At 46.0% G+C, this 16,111-nt stretch overlaps 2 protein-coding genes across 2 annotated transcripts; one reads left to right on the forward strand and one right to left on the reverse strand.

Moving 5' to 3' along the window:
• The first annotated feature begins 3,687 nt into the window (after nt 1-3,687).
• LOC109764074 (2'-deoxymugineic-acid 2'-dioxygenase) lies at nt 3,688-5,792 on the forward strand. The gene is made up of 4 exons (XM_020322917.4): nt 3,688-4,469; nt 4,561-4,817; nt 4,904-5,225; nt 5,312-5,792. The coding sequence occupies exons 1-4, from the start codon at nt 4,263-4,265 to the stop codon at nt 5,570-5,572; spliced, it is 1,047 nt and encodes a 348-aa protein (XP_020178506.1). The 5' UTR covers nt 3,688-4,262; the 3' UTR covers nt 5,573-5,792.
• Nucleotides 5,793-6,155: 363 nt separating this feature from the next.
• On the reverse strand, nt 6,156-8,374 carry LOC109764083 (5'-methylthioadenosine nucleosidase-like). The gene is made up of 7 exons (XM_073511111.1): nt 8,307-8,374; nt 8,131-8,222; nt 7,896-8,002; nt 7,728-7,802; nt 7,200-7,238; nt 6,938-7,051; nt 6,156-6,540 (listed from the first exon to the last, which is right to left on the reverse strand). Exons 1-7 carry the CDS (start codon nt 8,372-8,374, stop codon nt 6,343-6,345), a joined length of 693 nt encoding a protein of 230 aa, XP_073367212.1. The 3' UTR covers nt 6,156-6,342.
• Nucleotides 8,375-16,111: the final 7,737 nt, after the last annotated feature.

The raw sequence follows: 16,111 nt of genomic DNA on the forward strand, positions 1-16,111 counted from the left end.
AATCGGACGCCACCTTCAATCTCTGCACTAGTAGATCATCCGCCAGTGCCAACGCTTCCCTGCATGCATATGTTTCCAACATAGTTGGGTCAGTGACCCCACGGTAAAGCATAGCTGAGGATCCAAGATACGTACCCATATGATCACGGCACACAGCTGCTACAACACCACCGCGTATATTGCATGCCACGACGCCATCTACATTGATCTTCACCTCGCCCTCCGCCGAGGCCAACCAGCGCTGGGCAGAATTCTGTCGGATCCCCGGTCCATCTTTCTGGCGCAACACAGGTTTTGGAACCTGATCCAACTCTGTTATGTAATGATTCAAAAAATTAACTGAGGTGGCCTCCTGCGTGTCTGGGCCAGCCCATCTCGCGCATGCCTTCGCGTGAGACTTCACTACTTTCTCTTTTATTTATTTATTTTTGCTTTTGTTTATACTTCCAAATATTTCCACGAGAGCCCCATTTCTATTTTTTAGATGTTTCAAACAAGTGATTTTACACTTTTATCCTTCCTGTCTTTCCAGGGTAACCTCCACCCATATTGTTTGCTTTCGTGGGGTTTTGCTGTGCTTTGGATGTTGATGAAATAGATCCCATATCTAATATATGTACACTCCAATGGGAAGTGGGATGAAAAACACATAGTAGCAGATTGCCTGCCTACCACGTCTTGTAGGAGACCCAAACCTCGCATACGGGTGGACCGAGTCGGGTGAGTAGGCTGGATTGCTAAGTTCTACCTCCTGCCTTTTGACCCTTTTAAGAAAAAAAATCAGATGGAGGAACGCATCAACTCTAGTGCCTATCATGGCCCGAGAGGCGGAGGAGGCTTCTGGATGGGCCGTTCAAACTAAAATATGTTCACCCCAAAAAAAACTAAAATATGTATTTCAGTTAAAGCTGAACACGAACACGAACAAGATCTGACTGATCTCTGGTTCTCCACGTTTATCATACTCACGTTCCAAGAATTTTAATATTTAAAAACTTGGGGCGATCGCACGAAGAACAAGAGATAGATAAATATTGTATTTTCTTTTGTCGGATACGAAACATTTGTTAGTTTTTTGAAAAACTTTCAATCTATTCATCTAATCATGTTAATACAGCGAACACCGGAAATAATAAAAATTACATCCAGATCCTAGACCACCTAGCGACGACTACAAGCACCAAAGCGAGCCGAAAGCGTGCCGCTGTCATCACCCACTAGTAGAAAAAGGGCCTTTAGTCCCGGTTGGTAACACCAACCGGGCCTAAAGGAAATTTTATGATTTTTTTTGAATTTTTTTTATTTTCAAATTTCTGAATTTTTTTAACCTCTAATCTCTAATCACCCCTCATCATTCCAAATCATCTAACTTCCCGGACGGTCACCCATCCTCTCACTACTCCAGCCTGAGCACGCTTAACTTTCGGGTTCTATTCTCCCTCGTTTCCAAGTCTGCACTTGTTGTTTTCCTAACAATAGTAAGATATCAATCCTATTAACCCTCAGGAATTTAGCTTGAGCATGAAGTCACACATTTCACTGTTTGAGTTTGAAACTATTGTTCTAAAAAACAATAATTATTTAGTAACACTAATATTTCTTGAATAAGTAGTTTGACCACGGTTTGACCACAGTTTGACCAGATTTGACCAAAATTCAAAAAACTGAAATAATTATTTAGTAACACTAATATTTCTTGAATAATTAGTTGACCATTGTTTGACCACAGTTTGACCAGATTTGACCAAAATTCAAAAAAACTGAAATAATTATTTAGTAACACTAATATTCTTGAATAATCATTTAGTAACACTAATACTTCTTGAATAAGTAGTTTGACCAGATTTAACAAAAATTCAAAAAACAAACAGAAATTTGAGCATAACTTTTTTTTTCGTGCTGAACATTTTGATATATTATACATTTTTTCTGACATCGTATGCAAAAGTTATAGCCGTTTTACATTTTCCCTACACTTTTTGCAAAACATGTCCAAATTTAAGTTTTAAAATTTTCATAACTAGTACATGTAGTAACATAACTACATCTGGAAGGATTTTAATTTTTGAAGTTTTTATCATTTTCTTTTGCTTTTTATAAAACTGAAAAGGCGATCCACGGGCGGGGGGGGGGGGGGGGGGGGGGGGTGTTTGAAAATGGGACCTTTAGTACCGGTTCGTGCCATGAACCGGTACTAATGCCTCAAACCCCATTAGTACCGGTTGGTGGCTCGAACCGGGACTAAAGGTCTAACCTTTAGTACCGGTTGGTGCCACGAACCGGTACTAATGGGCATCGCACCCTTTAGTCCCGGTTCGTGGCACCAACCGGGACTAAATGTCCCATTTGAACCGGGAATAATGCCTGTACGATGCCCTAGCCGCTCGAACCGGGACTAATGCTCACATTAGTCTCGGTCCGTAGTGCAACCGGGATTAATGCTCTTTTCTGGCTGAACCAAAGCCCTGTTTTCTACTAGTGGCCCCTCCTTTGCCGTAGCCGGGCAAAGCTTGTTGTAATAGGCAGTCGAAAATTCGTCGTGCTAAGGGCCCATAGGACGAGCGCACTGGAACAGCAACTGCCGCCGTTGAAGAGTAGCGTAGATCGGAAGGATCTGACCTGAAGACACACGAACATAGATGAACTACGATAAGATCCGAGCAAATCCACCAAGGACAGATCCACCGGAGACACACCTCCATACGCCCACCAACGATGCTAGACGCACCACCGAGAGGGAGGCTAGGCGGATAGAACCTTATTTCATCTTCGGAGAGCCGCCCCCGTCTCATCTTTCTCAGCAGGACACAAACCCTAACAAAACTCGAAGAAATTCTTCAATGTTGTTCACGACAGGATGGTCTCAAACTCCTCGATGTTAGTAGTACTCAACTTACTGTTTCTTTGCTGACCATTCTTGGACTATTATTTACTATCTTCGTCCGGGTTTATTAGTCTCTTTCTATTTTGGGTAAAATTCCGACCTTTGATTTAATTCCAAAAAATAAGGTATATATTACAAAAATAGTATCATTGAAAACCTCTTTTGAATATGAATCTAGCTAACAGTACAATTTTATGACATACAATTTATATATCTTTTTAGTCAAATCGACGATCAAAATTAGGCACGAAATAAGAAGGGAGCAATAAACCCAGAAAAAGGTAATACTGGGTTGTCAACTTGACACTATATATATGATCAGAGTGGTTGATCAAGTCTGGAATAGCCGGATTTATTTACTGGGTTGTCAACTTGGCACTATATATTCCCCGGATAGGCATAGTGGGGGCATACATAGGCATAATGGTCAGAGTGGTTGCATCTTGCAGACATATGATATGCTTGTTGCCTAACACTATTATTTACTGAACTGATGCCCTGGCTGCAGCGCCAGATTCCAAATCGGCATGCGCGCTCCTTGTTATCAAAGGCACATACGATCTTGACCGAAATGAGTCGATCTAGAGCACCATTACTCTTTCATTTCTTGTCCGTATGAGGTAGCCACGTGACGCAGTAGGTTGCCACTCGCTCCCTCACGCGTCAGCCGTGACTGAATAACAATGCCGGGGGGAAAGGCTATCACATTCATGCTACGGAAGGAAAATGGATAATTTAAGTAAGTACAGTGTTAGCTGAACAGCTATACCACAATGGCTACTCCCTCCGATCCAAGTCGCGGTTTTGAACTAAGATTGAGTGAAACTTTTTGGAGTTTCAATCACTATTTGTGCCCCGTCGATAAGATTCAATCACACAATTAAAACAATAACCGCAAAACCATAAGTGCAATTGTATCAAAATAAAGTGTAGTTGCAGGTTTCTCGTATTCAGATACACATCCACGGTTACTCTTTCACAATATGGGACGGTGGCAATTTCTTTAGAAACAGATGCAATTTCCGACAAAATTAAGGACTTGCTGTAAAAATTGCCATGTTCGCTTCGAGAAATTGTCATGCACTGCACAATATAATTGCCGTGAAAATGTTCATTTTGCCATCCTCTCCCAGTGAACTTTCATTGAATAACATTACCCAAATGTATAACTATTTATTTCTTCCTCTTCTCCATGTCGAAGAAGAGATGCAGAGGAACAAGGCCCCTTCTCTAGTCTAGTGCCTTCTCAATCAAAAAGGAAAAAAAATAGGTAAGCCTTCTCAAACTAGTATAAGTGCATGTGATAGAGTAGTAGTACAATACAGACAGAAAAGTAGTATACACTACAGAAGTCGAAGCCAACAAGAAAAGTGAGATAATGAAGCTCATCTGCGACTTCCCGTCGCCAAAGTCCCTGCCGGACAAGTACGTGTTGCCGCCGGAGAAACGCCCTTGCAACCACGAGCTACAAGGCGACCTCTCAGTCGCTCTCCCCGTCATCGACCTCCAAGGAGCTCTTGGAGATGGCCGGCGACAGGTCATTGGCGAGATAATGGAGGCCGGCAAGGAGTTTGGCTTCTTCCAGGCACGTTGCCTTGTTCGCTTCATTGCCATGCATGTAATTTGCATTCCTGAATCCTGACCAGTTCTTGCATTGCATGCATGGGGTGTTGCAGGCGGTGAACCACGGTGTGGGGGAAGACGTGATCCAGGGCTTCCGGGAAGCGGCGGCAGAGTTCTTCAGGATGCCGGCGGAGGCAAAACTCAAGCACTACTCCAACGAGCACAACAAGCATTGCCGGGTCTTCTCCGGCTCCGTCACGTCCCACACTGACACCAACGACATCCGCTACTGGCGCGACTGTCTCAAGCTCCGGTGCTACCCGGTCGACAAGCTGATGCACCATTGGCCATCACAGCCAGAAACATTTCGGTAAGAGTACATTCGTGTTGATATTCCTCTTATTCTCACACCTAGCTATAGCGACATTGTTCATGGGTTGCAACCCGGCCACGCAGGGAGCGTCTTGCCAAGTACGCCGTGGCAGTGCAAGAGCTGGCACAAAGGCTCCTGCGACTCATCGCGGAGGGGCTCGGCTTGGACAGTCGATTCTTCGAGGGCGACCTCACCGGCGGGGAGACGATGATGAACGTGAACTACTACCCGCGATGCCCCGACCCGAGCCTCACGCTGGGCATCCGGCCGCATTCGGACCGCTACATCCTCACGGTCCTGTCACAGGGCGACGTCAGTGGTTTACAGGTGAAGCACAAGGGACGCTGGATCGGTGTCCAACCCATGCACAACGCGTTTGTTGTCAACTTTGGGCTTCAGCTGGAGGTGAGGTCGCATCGCATCACACCACCTATCCTGTGGAAGAAGAGAGTAGTAGTATATGGTAGCTAATTCTACATGTTTTTATGTAGATGGTGACCGACGGGGTGCTCACAAGCGTGGAGCACCGGGTGGTGACCAACTCGGCCAAGGCGAGGATGTCGGTGGCAACGCTTATCAGGCCGAATATGGGCTCCAGGATTGGTCCGGCGCCGGTGATGGTGAATGGAGAGACCAACCATCGTCCTAAGTATAGGGACTTCACGGGGAGCGAGCTCATCGAGGCGTATGAGGCCACTGCGGGAAATAGGGAGGCCCTGCTTGAAATGTTCAGGATCCATCACGCCAAGTAGCTAGACCCAACGCCAAACACACACACACACACACACACACACATCCTTCGACCATTGTCTTCTTAAGTTCACAGTGCCGATAGTCCGTAGTTTATTACCCCAACAATAAATGATTGTTAAATCGTGTATGCTGACCGACATGTGCAGTCGGTGGTTTTGATTTTCGATATTGTTGTTATATTTTGCACTGCAATAAGGAACAGAGTAATTGGAGCTCTAAGGACCGACATGTAGCTTTGTTGTCTCAAAATTAACTAATTTGTGAAATATATGGTACAAACTTCAGTGGTACATGATAGTTTCTCTTATGTGAAATAAACCTCAACAAGTTCAGTATGCTACACTGGATCCTTCAGTGGCAAGGCTGCACTGGAGGAGAAAGGGGTGCATACATTTTTGCATTATTGTGTTTGATTAGAGTCACTGCGTGTCTGCGTCTGATTTTGAGGGATATCGTATCCCAACTTGCGCCACTGTCCTCCGTTCAGCCTTCCACGTCTGGTCTGAGCGCCTGCTATTAGGCCGCATCCCGGTGCCCGCCGGACGGCATCGACCCGACCGTCGGAGCCGTGGCGGTCACGCGAGAGGAGTTTGGCATGGGAGATTGTGCTGAGGTGCAGTGCCTGCCTGTACTTGCCAGAAACTGTGTGCACAAGGAATGCAGTAAGAGTCACATGGATCTCGTAAACACGTTTAAGCAGATGACATATAACATATGCAGAGTAGTGCACTGAAGCAGGGTCACATGGATCTTGCCAACAAAAAGGAGATCAAAGATCAGATAAGCATTTGCCACAGACGAAATTGACCACTTCGGCCACAGCTTGGTCCAGGGCCTTCGTAGCAGCAGTCAAGTTTTGAAGAAACTCCTCTGCCCTTGGCTTCTCTCCATCGACAATTTCAGTCACAGCTTTGACAAAGATTGCAGGTGTTGAAAACATATCAGCAACATGTGCCACCGCCGCTCCCTAGTATACAAACAGAAAAAAGAAACAGCTTGAGGTCTACAAAATACAAGACTACATTCTTATTTCTTATTCCTTAGCATGTAAAAACAAAAATGCAATGAAGTAGTGGGTACACAGGAACAGAGTTGTCTGCTCCACACCGAATGCAAATGTGCACAAACAAGTCTTACTCTTGGTCTATTTAACTGAGAGTCAAGTACCGACGAACAAAGGAACTAAAATGCACCAGCGAACAACTGCTTTTCTAAAAGCAGCTATCCACAATTACTCCTACAGGCTACAGTACATGATGTATTCTTCCAAAATCCCAGGAGATGAGTCTAGGGTCACAGATCTCCATTTGCATACTATTTTGCTTTCACCGTAAATAGAATGATTTGAGTAGAAGTAAACAAACCTCCATATCCTTTAATGTAGCACCATTACTCAGTATTTCTAACACATCGTGCGGAGACATATCTCGAGAATCGCCGGTTGAAAGCTTCCCAACCTGAAACAGGGGAGGTGCGAGCTCATTTAACAAATGGAACTGAGTAAAAGGAAATAGCATGAAATGCAAATATCTTTAAGGCTTCAAGCACAGCCTAGAAAATTGATATTATTCCAGCAGTTCGGCGGCAATTAGGAAACCCTATGGCTTACCTTCAAATTGAGTTCACAAATGTCTTCCGGGCTCCATTTCCGTACAGGCCTAAGACCTAGATAAAAATGAAGAGCATATAGTAATATGAGTCAAGTTTGAACAAAGAACAGAAGACAAACAATGTATAAATAATATACAAACAAAAAGGATGATCTAACTGACGATAAGCATGAGCGAGTAATGCACGCTGCAACTCTATAAGCAATCAGAATAATGGATTGAATTGTATTATTCGTTTGGTAAAACAAGTTAAATGTTAAGTGTTGATGTCCACGTGTATGTGCCAAGTATTAAGAAAATCCAAGGATCGGCGTAATACTACTGTATAAGAATGGGCGCTACTCAAGAATACATAGACATTGCCGCTTAACACATGGACTACGTTTTGAATTTGGTTGTTCTGTTGCATCTTTGGTGCGGTCATTGCTCCAAACTAACTTTCATGTAATTTGGCTCTGACATCCAGGCCTCGGCCTGTTTTGAAATATTTAAGGTAGAGATTGCTAGTACAACACATAGACTAGAAATGTTAGATAATACTCACAGGAATCGGTATTCTTCTATCATGGAACACAACGTCTGATTTCAAGAAGACATCTCCAACGCCTGCTCCTTTGGCCTAAAACACAATACGGCAAAGATCAGAAAAACTCTGGTACACGGACTGTTACGTTCGTACTAGCATCAAACATTTAATATTGTCGAAAACTACCTTGAAGCCACTAGCAGTACCAGCATTGATAATAAGGTCTGGCTTCAAGAACTGTATAGAAGCGTGTGTCACAAGAGCTGCTGATAATGTACCGACACTGTCAACTCCTGAGAGAAGTAAGAAATGAATTTAGTCGCGGGGAGTTATCTCAGAACAAAATCGCACCTGTGCTTCAGAGAAATTGGCCATTCAAACTGATCTACTCTGATGTACTTCCTTGTGAGGTATGACTTACCGAGAGCGGGATCTTTTCCAGGCCATACAAGGTCAATGTGGAGGCCTTTGTAGTTGCCACAGTATCTCGCCCATGGGGCGCCTTTTGGAAATCTGCCGGGTGCGCGTTACAAAAGGATTCGAATTCAGAGTCGTCGAACAGAAGGGCGGCTAGGAAGGGCGGCTAGGAAGACTTACATGGATTCGCCGGTGGGCACCTCGAGGAGCTGGAACCGGTGGACGAGTGGGAGCATCTCTGCCTGCATGGCTGCCCCCAAAAGGCCAAAACCAAACAACTGGATGAGCTAGCTAAACCACCACTATCAGAGGGAGGAGCCGAGAGGAGATCATGGGGATACCTATGACGATGAGGACCTTCGACACCGCACCTGCTCCGGGTTCGGCGGCAGCCGACTGGTTGCGGGAGGGCAGGGCCTGGCGGCGAGCGAGCTCGAGACGGACGGCACGGATGTACGCAAAGTACTTCCTTCCGCCGTCAGGGAGGTGGCCGGCGAGGACGCCGACCCCGTCCTGTAGACGCCGCAACTTCTCCCGCAGAGCAAGATCCGAAAGCTGGTGCAGCGCGCTGTGCCTATCCTCCACCGCACCCTCGACCCCCGCCTCGCCGGCCAAGGGTATCGCACTCACCGGAGCGCGGTGCGGTTTGCTGCCTCCATAGTGGGCGGAGCGACAGAGATTGATGAAAGAGGAGGAGGGCGGGGCCTGGAAAACCTTCCGGCGTCGAGCGATCTCGTGGTCGATGTCACGGCACAACTGATGGATCTTCTCGCCGCCGTCGTGGAGGCCGCTGTAGACGCCCCTGTCGAGCCCATTCTGTATGCGCTGCAACCTCTCCCGCAGCTGCAGGTCCGAGAACTCGGCAAAGCGAACGTCACCCGCGTCCTCGCCGGCGGTGGCTGGTTCCGCGGGACCCGAGGCCATCGCATTCAACGGGGGCGCCGCGCGGCGGCAGGTGTAGGGTTTGCTGTACTTTGAAACCCTCGGCCCGTATGGCCCTCGACTGATTGCGAAAATGCCGCTCCTTCCCAACATTTCAAATTCTTCATATCGCTCCTTCCTAATATTTCAAATTCTGCATAGAAACTTCCGTTACTTAAAAACTGCAGTCGAAATACAACAAAGGGGATTGTGCATGATGATATGTTGATTGGTTGGCGGAGGTTGTACAATATTAGCGACAGTTCATATTTTGTCCCTCTGGCTTTTTCTCCGCTCAGTGATGCACGACTACTTTCTGCTTCGTTGGAAACTATTGAGGTAAGGCCTCCTGAAATCTATCTTGTTAGCATGACTACCTTCTGCTTCGTTGGAAACTATTGAGGTAAGGCCTCCTGGAATCTGTCTTGTTGGATCTACAAGGGTTTTCTAGTCGTCTTCATTTTTGGGAGGATAATTTGATCCTCGGTTCCATGTAGCTGGCTTAAACCGTATCAAGCCTTTCCGAAAGGCTGAATCCATCAGGGTTTTATTTCTTGCGTCAACCTGAGACAATGTCTTAGGGTGAAGGTATTTATTACCGAGCAACTCATATCAAACACCCCCAAGCACTTGTTCTTAAGTTCGAGATCACTGCCCTTAGTTCTTGCTAGTCATTGGGCCTACACAGAATGTCCCACTTAGCTAAAGCGGCACTTACGTTGATGTTCACCGCTTTACAGGAAAAATCTAGACATGTAATAATCCAATCTTGTCCAGAAACCTTGGCTATTTCAAAGAATGAAAACATGAACATTGGTAGGCTAGTAACCATAAATTTATGAGGACTAAATTCCCTCCATAAGACGTAAATATTTCCTTCCAATAGTTGAGCTTCTTTTCGAACACGTCCTGAATACACTCTCATTCTTTGTTAGTAAGCTTACGGAAGTGAATCGCTATCCCAAGATACCGGAATGGAAGTTTACCAACCTCACAACCTAAAAGTTGTTTATAATGGTCTTCTTCCTCCCCGGTGCATCCAAAGTAAAAGAATTCACTTTTCAGGAAGTTTATTTTAAGTCTTGATAGGTGCTCGAAGAGACAAAGGATAAATTTCATATTAACGAACTTGTCCGAGTTGCGTTCCATGCAAATGATAGTATCATCAACATACTGGAGAATGGACACACCACCTTCCACTAAATGTGGAAGGAGGCCACCAACCTCGGCACCCTCCCTGTCCAGTGCCATGAGAATCACTAGCATATAGGCAACAACCCCCCTCCCCATCGCAACCCCTCATGTGTTTTTGGAAATAATAACCTATGTCATCGTATACTTTCACCCCAACACTGCCATTCGAAACAAAAGGTCTCTATCTACTTTCTCCAGTTAGGATCAAAACCTTTCTCGCGAAGAACTTGTTCCACATAAAGACATTTGTGTTTATCATGACTTTCTCATAATTCACTTTAAATATAACTTTGTTAAATTTCCTTGAATTAAACTCATGAATAGAGTCATGAGGACAACGACACCCCTCCTGAGTGTGTCGCTAAGGAATGGAAGTCCTCTTTGTCAGATGAACCGCAATGTGTGCAATCATGGCCAACCTATTCGTACCCACCTTGGTAAAAAAATCTAATGTTGAGTAGATAGATTGGTTGGAATTTCTCATCCTCATTGCATCCCGAAAACGTGAGAGGCCCGACGTTAAGCTTAAACAAAGTAAAATCATCTTTGAATAAGTCTTGAAACATCGATATTAGGTCTCATTTGATGACACCCCCCCCCCCCAACGTCTCTCATAAAAATCATGTTTTTATTGCTCTTCATTTAAGAGATGGCATCATATACCTCTTTTTTCCTAAAAAAAGGTGTCATCAGAAAGAGTTGAGGAATGTCAACATGGTCTCCTCATCCATCGATACAGGGAGTCAAACAACTCCTTATGATGATTCGACATGTATGATTTAAGAAGATCCTGATTCACGATGGTCCTGTCATCTTGTTCTATTTGGACAACTTTTTTCAGTGCTTCCCATTTGCAATCAAATGGAAGAACTTCATAATATTATCCTATTCCCTAACATGTCTAACTTTAACACATTAGGCCCAATTTATCTCTTCCTCAAATATTGGCTTAGCTAAGCTCTCTCCATCCTCTCTTTTGGCAATGCATTCCATCAAGTTTAGGGAGGTCGATTCTACTTTAATATCCCGCACATAATTGAGCGGTAATAGGTTACCCTTTTGTTTTCTATACACATGATTCACACTCTTAGCCCATTTCCACATGAACTGTCTAAGATGATAAATTATAAATTGCCACCTCTCAACATAAGTGGTGACACGTGTCTTCTTCGATCATTAACAACCACCAAGTCAATGAAACCTTCTCTCTCAACCACAATGACTTGAAAGAGACTGATTTATTCCCCACTTGAGTGGCAAAGAGGAACATGGTCGGTGATGCTCCATTGTAATTTCCGAACCATCACAAGTGGGAAACCTTTCTTCGCACTCGATTCATAGATATCTCTTCTTGTACATGGCCTACATGTATTGTGTGATTTATCTTTAACAGTGAATTTGATTAACAATATGTTATAAAAATTTATATCATTGGAGACTTGTTTGAATAGAATCAGATGATAGTATAATTTTGTGAAAAATAACCAACTCTGGTTAAAATTAACGGTCAAACTTATGTTTCGAAAGACTTGTGTGCCACGTGTCGAAGGGCGGAAGCAATATAAGTAGGGGCCTGCTCGGAGTCGCTCCGCTCCCAGAGTAGCCGTAGCCGCGGTTGAAAATCATGGAGCAGGCAAATAGATACTCCGCGGATCCTTGTATTTTAGAGAGCTGGCGGATTGCCGAACATGTAGTATTAATGAGTGAGGTGTGCCTTTTTTTGCGATCAAATCAGAGAGCTTTATTGCATGAATGTGTTTCCTGGACAATCAGCCAAACGGCTGGTTACCAGAAAAGGGGAAGTCTTGTCGAGCCAACTTTCGGTCACACACAGAGTGCAAGCTCGCTTTGCACAAAGATGTGCCGGTAAGTTAGTCGACCGGTTTACATGTTGAATATCAAATAACGAAAATTATGAACTAGCTCTCCTATTTCTTCTAAGATAGGTGCCACAATTGAATGGGAATTGTGACGAGTGTTCAAGAGTGTCACCAACTCCAGGCAGTCCACCTCCATGATCACATGCGAAAAACCTTGAAGTGTTGCAAACCGAGCTCCTTCTCGAAGTGACAAGGCTTGGATGATCAGTGGGTCTGAGATACCCACATATGGCTTGCTCCAGGCTCCCAAAAACGCCGAGGAGGAGCGTGCTACACCGCCTGCCCCGCCCTTTCTGTCGGCAAAATTTAGGGCCCCGTCAGTAGTGATCTTGATGACTCCTGATTCTGGTGGCCTCCAGCCATACCCTGGTAGAACCATAGGAAGGTTCCGAGGGAGATCAAGGAGCGCCAGCGCCTCCTTGGTATTCCTGAGAGCCGAAGCCGGATCTCTTCCTTCTTCTCCATGCTTGATACGATTGTGAGAATGCCATATTGTCCACATGATGGTGATTATCTTAGCGCGATCTTCCTCTGCAAATCGGTTATCAAATAGAATATCTTGAGCCCAGGAAACCGGGTGTAGACGCGGTAGTCTTATGCCGAACCAGCCCCAAGCTTCGTCCCAAAATCGTTGTGCGTGAGAGCCTGAATGAGAGCATGCATGAGGTCTTCTTTTCTTGCTAAACAAACATTGCATCGGTCCACAACAGCAATATGCCGTTGTTTGAGAGTGCACTCATCTGGAAGGATCTTCTAAGTACTCTCCACCAGAATACGCGTAGTTCTGGGATAACTTTGAGTTTCCACAAAGCATTCCACAACTGTTTTTCATCTCCTAAGGTGCCAGTATCCGTCCCTTCTCCTAGAGCTAGACGCTCGTTCTGAGTCATTAGAGCACGGTACGCCGATTTAACAGTGTAGTCGCCTGATCTCTCAAAGGCCCAAGCAAACGAATCATCTCCACCTCCTCGCCTAATGGGTATGTTTAAGATCGCCTCGGCGTCAGGTGTGATGAATGTTGATCTCACAAGATCATGCCACCATGACCAATTGTCCACATCAATCAGGTCCGAAACAAACTGGACATTGGTGTTCATTGGTTTGAAGATAGGGGACATAGAAATTGTTCCAGGGGTCCATTTATCCGTCCAGGCATCGATGGATGTCCCATCACCAACTCTTTTTATTAGGCCAGCAGTCAAAGCTTCCCCGCCTGCTATAATTGCTCTCCAAGTTGCAGAAGCAGATTTTGGGATAGTTGCATGCATGAAATCCGTATCAGGGAAGTAACGTCCTTTCAAAACTCTCGCACATAGGGAATCTGGGTTCGTTAAGAACCTCCATCCGTGTTTCCCTAATAGTGCTAGATTAAACTGATGAGGTTCACGAAACCCATACCTCCTTTACACTTTGGTGTAGCAAGATTTTTCCATGACACCCAGTGCATAGCATTCTTGTCAAGAGAACTACTCCAGAAAAACTTGGCCATGGGATAAGTCAAACTCTTACACACTTTCTTGGTGAGCAAAAAGGTACTCATCGAGTACGTAGGAATTGCCTGTACCACTGACTTGAGTAGTGTTTCACGTCCTGCGCAAGCCAAGAGCTTCTCAGACCATCCCTGCATTTTACCACGAGCCCTCTCTCCGATGTGATCAAAAGTTCCACTAGTAATACGTCCAACAGCAGTAGGAAGGCCCAAGTATCTCTCGCTGAAAGCCCCTACTGCAATATTCAGAATAGCTTTCAACTGTTGTCGCAACTGAGCTGGTGTGTTTGAACTGAAGTATATTAAACTCTTATCCCGATTCACACACTGCCCCGACGCTTCTCCATAAATACGAAGAATCTCATTCAGCCTTACAGCACTTTGGGATGTTGCACTGATGAATATGAGGCTATCATTGCAAATAAAAGGTGTGAAACCCAAGGTGATCTATAGCTGACTCTAATTCCTCTGTCTATATATCCACCATTATAGTACTTAAGAAGATAGGAGAAACCCTCAGCACAAATTAAAAACAGATATGGCGAAACCGGTTCACCTTGTCTGAATCCACGGGAGGGAGTAAAATAGGGTAGCAATTCTCCATTAACACGAACGGAGAACCGTACTGAAGATACACACTTCATGATAAGTTGAACAAAGACCATGCTAAAACCTAGCCGAATTAGAATAGCCTCCAGAAAATGCCATTCAACTATGTCGTAGGCTTTCATCATGTTTAACTTGACAGCACAAGCATAAATTTTCCCTTTTTTGCGCCTTCTCATTGTGTGCACACTTTCATATGCTACTAAGACATTGTCAGTAATCAGGCGCCCAGGGACAAAGGCACTTTGCTCTTCACTGATAATCAGACCCATCATTAATCTCATCAGATTAGTGATGCATTATGCATCAGAGCTATAGGTCTATATTGAGAGATCGACTGGGGGTGTCGTACCTTCGGAATCAACTGTGATGGACGTGTCATTCAGACCTGATGGTAACTCGCCCCCATTCAAAAAATCCAGCACTACCCGGGTGATATCAATACCAACTAGACTCCAATGTCGTTGGTAAAAACCGGCAGTGAATCCGTCTACTCCTGGCGCCTTTGAAGGGGCCATTTGAAAGAGCGCCGAGCGCACTTCTGCTACTGTATATGGCTTCGTCAGATCAGCATTCATTTGCATAGATACCTTGACTGGCACATGGTTAAGCAAGTCGGTAGCATCTGCAAAACCCTGAGACTCATAAAGGTTTTGATAAAACTGTTGAACCTCACTCTTGTCCTCGGCTTCACTAGCACATACAGAACCATCTGGCCGACGTAGCCCTTGAATTCGGTTCATTCTTTTCCGTTGTGCTGCTTGCACTTGGAAGTAGGATGTGTTACGGTCACCCTCACGTAGCCAAGGTACTCGCGAGCGTTGCCGCAGCTCAGGGTGGACACGGTCCGAGCCGGCGTTTGGACCGGCCGCCGGCGGTCCGGACCGGACCGAGCAACATCGCGGTCCTGCTTTCAGGGACCGGACCGGCAATGGCCGAGCTCGGGCGGGACCGAGAGGACCGTGAGGACCTGCCAAGACATGGGCAGGGCGCGCTTTGGAGCTCCGGCGACGGCTCATCGGAGAGATATCTTGCTAGAGGAAGCGCAGCTCATCGAAAAGATGTCTGGGTGCTTGAGAAGAATTAGAGGAAGCTACATGACCAAGACGAACACCAGAGGGAGCTCATCAGCGACGAATCTGACAAGACAGCCGGTGGACAGAGATGAAAGGAACGATGGCTGATGCGGCTATGTAGGACATCCCTCGTCGATTTCTTTGACGGAGATGATAGATCCCACGACGGAGGAACTCCTAGACATGATGGTTCGTCGCCGGAAGGCTGGCGGCCTTGGTGTTATGCGGTGGTGCTCTGCTTGTGCGTTGGACGGCGGCGGCCGCGGCACAGGTGCGTGGCCCTGTCACGCCTTGGCCGCCACGCACTCGCCAAGCCCCCGCCAAGCCCCCGACATGCCCCCGGCAAGCCCCTAGCCACGCCCCCGCCCCGCTCTGGCCATGGCCCCGCAATGTCGTGCTTCTTCGGTCCGCTCGGTTGGCCCGAGCTTTAACCGGACCGGACCGGTCGATTTTCGGTCTTGTTTTGAGGGACCGGACCGGCCGATTTTTTTTGTCGGGCCAGGACCGAGCCAGCCCGGACCGAGCGGGCCACGAGCCGGTCCAAAAGACCGCTCGTGCCGTCCACCCTGAGCCGCAGCCATATTTCCTCCTGGTGGAGAGCTTCTCGTAATTAACAGACAATAGCTCGTTCTTCCTCCGTCGGTCCGCGGCCGACCGAGCGGCAACGAAGCTTGTCTAACCGAGGTGTGCCTTTTCTTTCTGAGATAAAAGTGAGGTGTATCTAACGGTGTACGATTTCCAACGGAAGAAAAATACACATATATATTCAGTGGAGCTTTTATGTGTGTGGGTGTTAAATGAACCTGCTGTTGACTGGTT

This window comes from Aegilops tauschii, chromosome 3, assembly GCF_002575655.3.
Source record: "Aegilops tauschii subsp. strangulata cultivar AL8/78 chromosome 3, Aet v6.0, whole genome shotgun sequence".
NCBI classification, from domain to species: domain Eukaryota; kingdom Viridiplantae; phylum Streptophyta; class Magnoliopsida; order Poales; family Poaceae; genus Aegilops; species Aegilops tauschii.

What these genes read in the sequence shown, in the direction of transcription:
- LOC109764074 (XM_020322917.4), top strand. Translation starts at nt 4,263, where the DNA reads ATGAAGCTCATCTGCGACTTCCCGTCGCCAAAGTCCCTGCCGGACAAG. An exon ending in AGGAGTTTGGCTTCTTCCAG is followed by an intron (nt 4,470 to 4,560) that starts GCACGTTGCCTT and finishes GGGGTGTTGCAG; the next exon opens with GCGGTGAACCACGGTGTGGG. An exon ending in ACTTTGGGCTTCAGCTGGAG is followed by an intron (nt 5,226 to 5,311) that starts GTGAGGTCGCAT and finishes GTTTTTATGTAG; the next exon opens with ATGGTGACCGACGGGGTGCT.
- LOC109764083 (XM_073511111.1), bottom strand. Translation starts at nt 8,374, where the DNA reads ATGCAGGCAGAGATGCTCCCACTCGTCCACCGGTTCCAGCTCCTCGAG. An exon ending in GTACTGCTAGTGGCTTCAAG is followed by an intron (nt 7,803 to 7,895) that starts GTAGTTTTCGAC and finishes ATTGTGTTTTAG; the next exon opens with GCCAAAGGAGCAGGCGTTGG. An exon ending in CTACATTAAAGGATATGGAG is followed by an intron (nt 6,541 to 6,937) that starts GTTTGTTTACTT and finishes TTTGTATACTAG; the next exon opens with GGAGCGGCGGTGGCACATGT.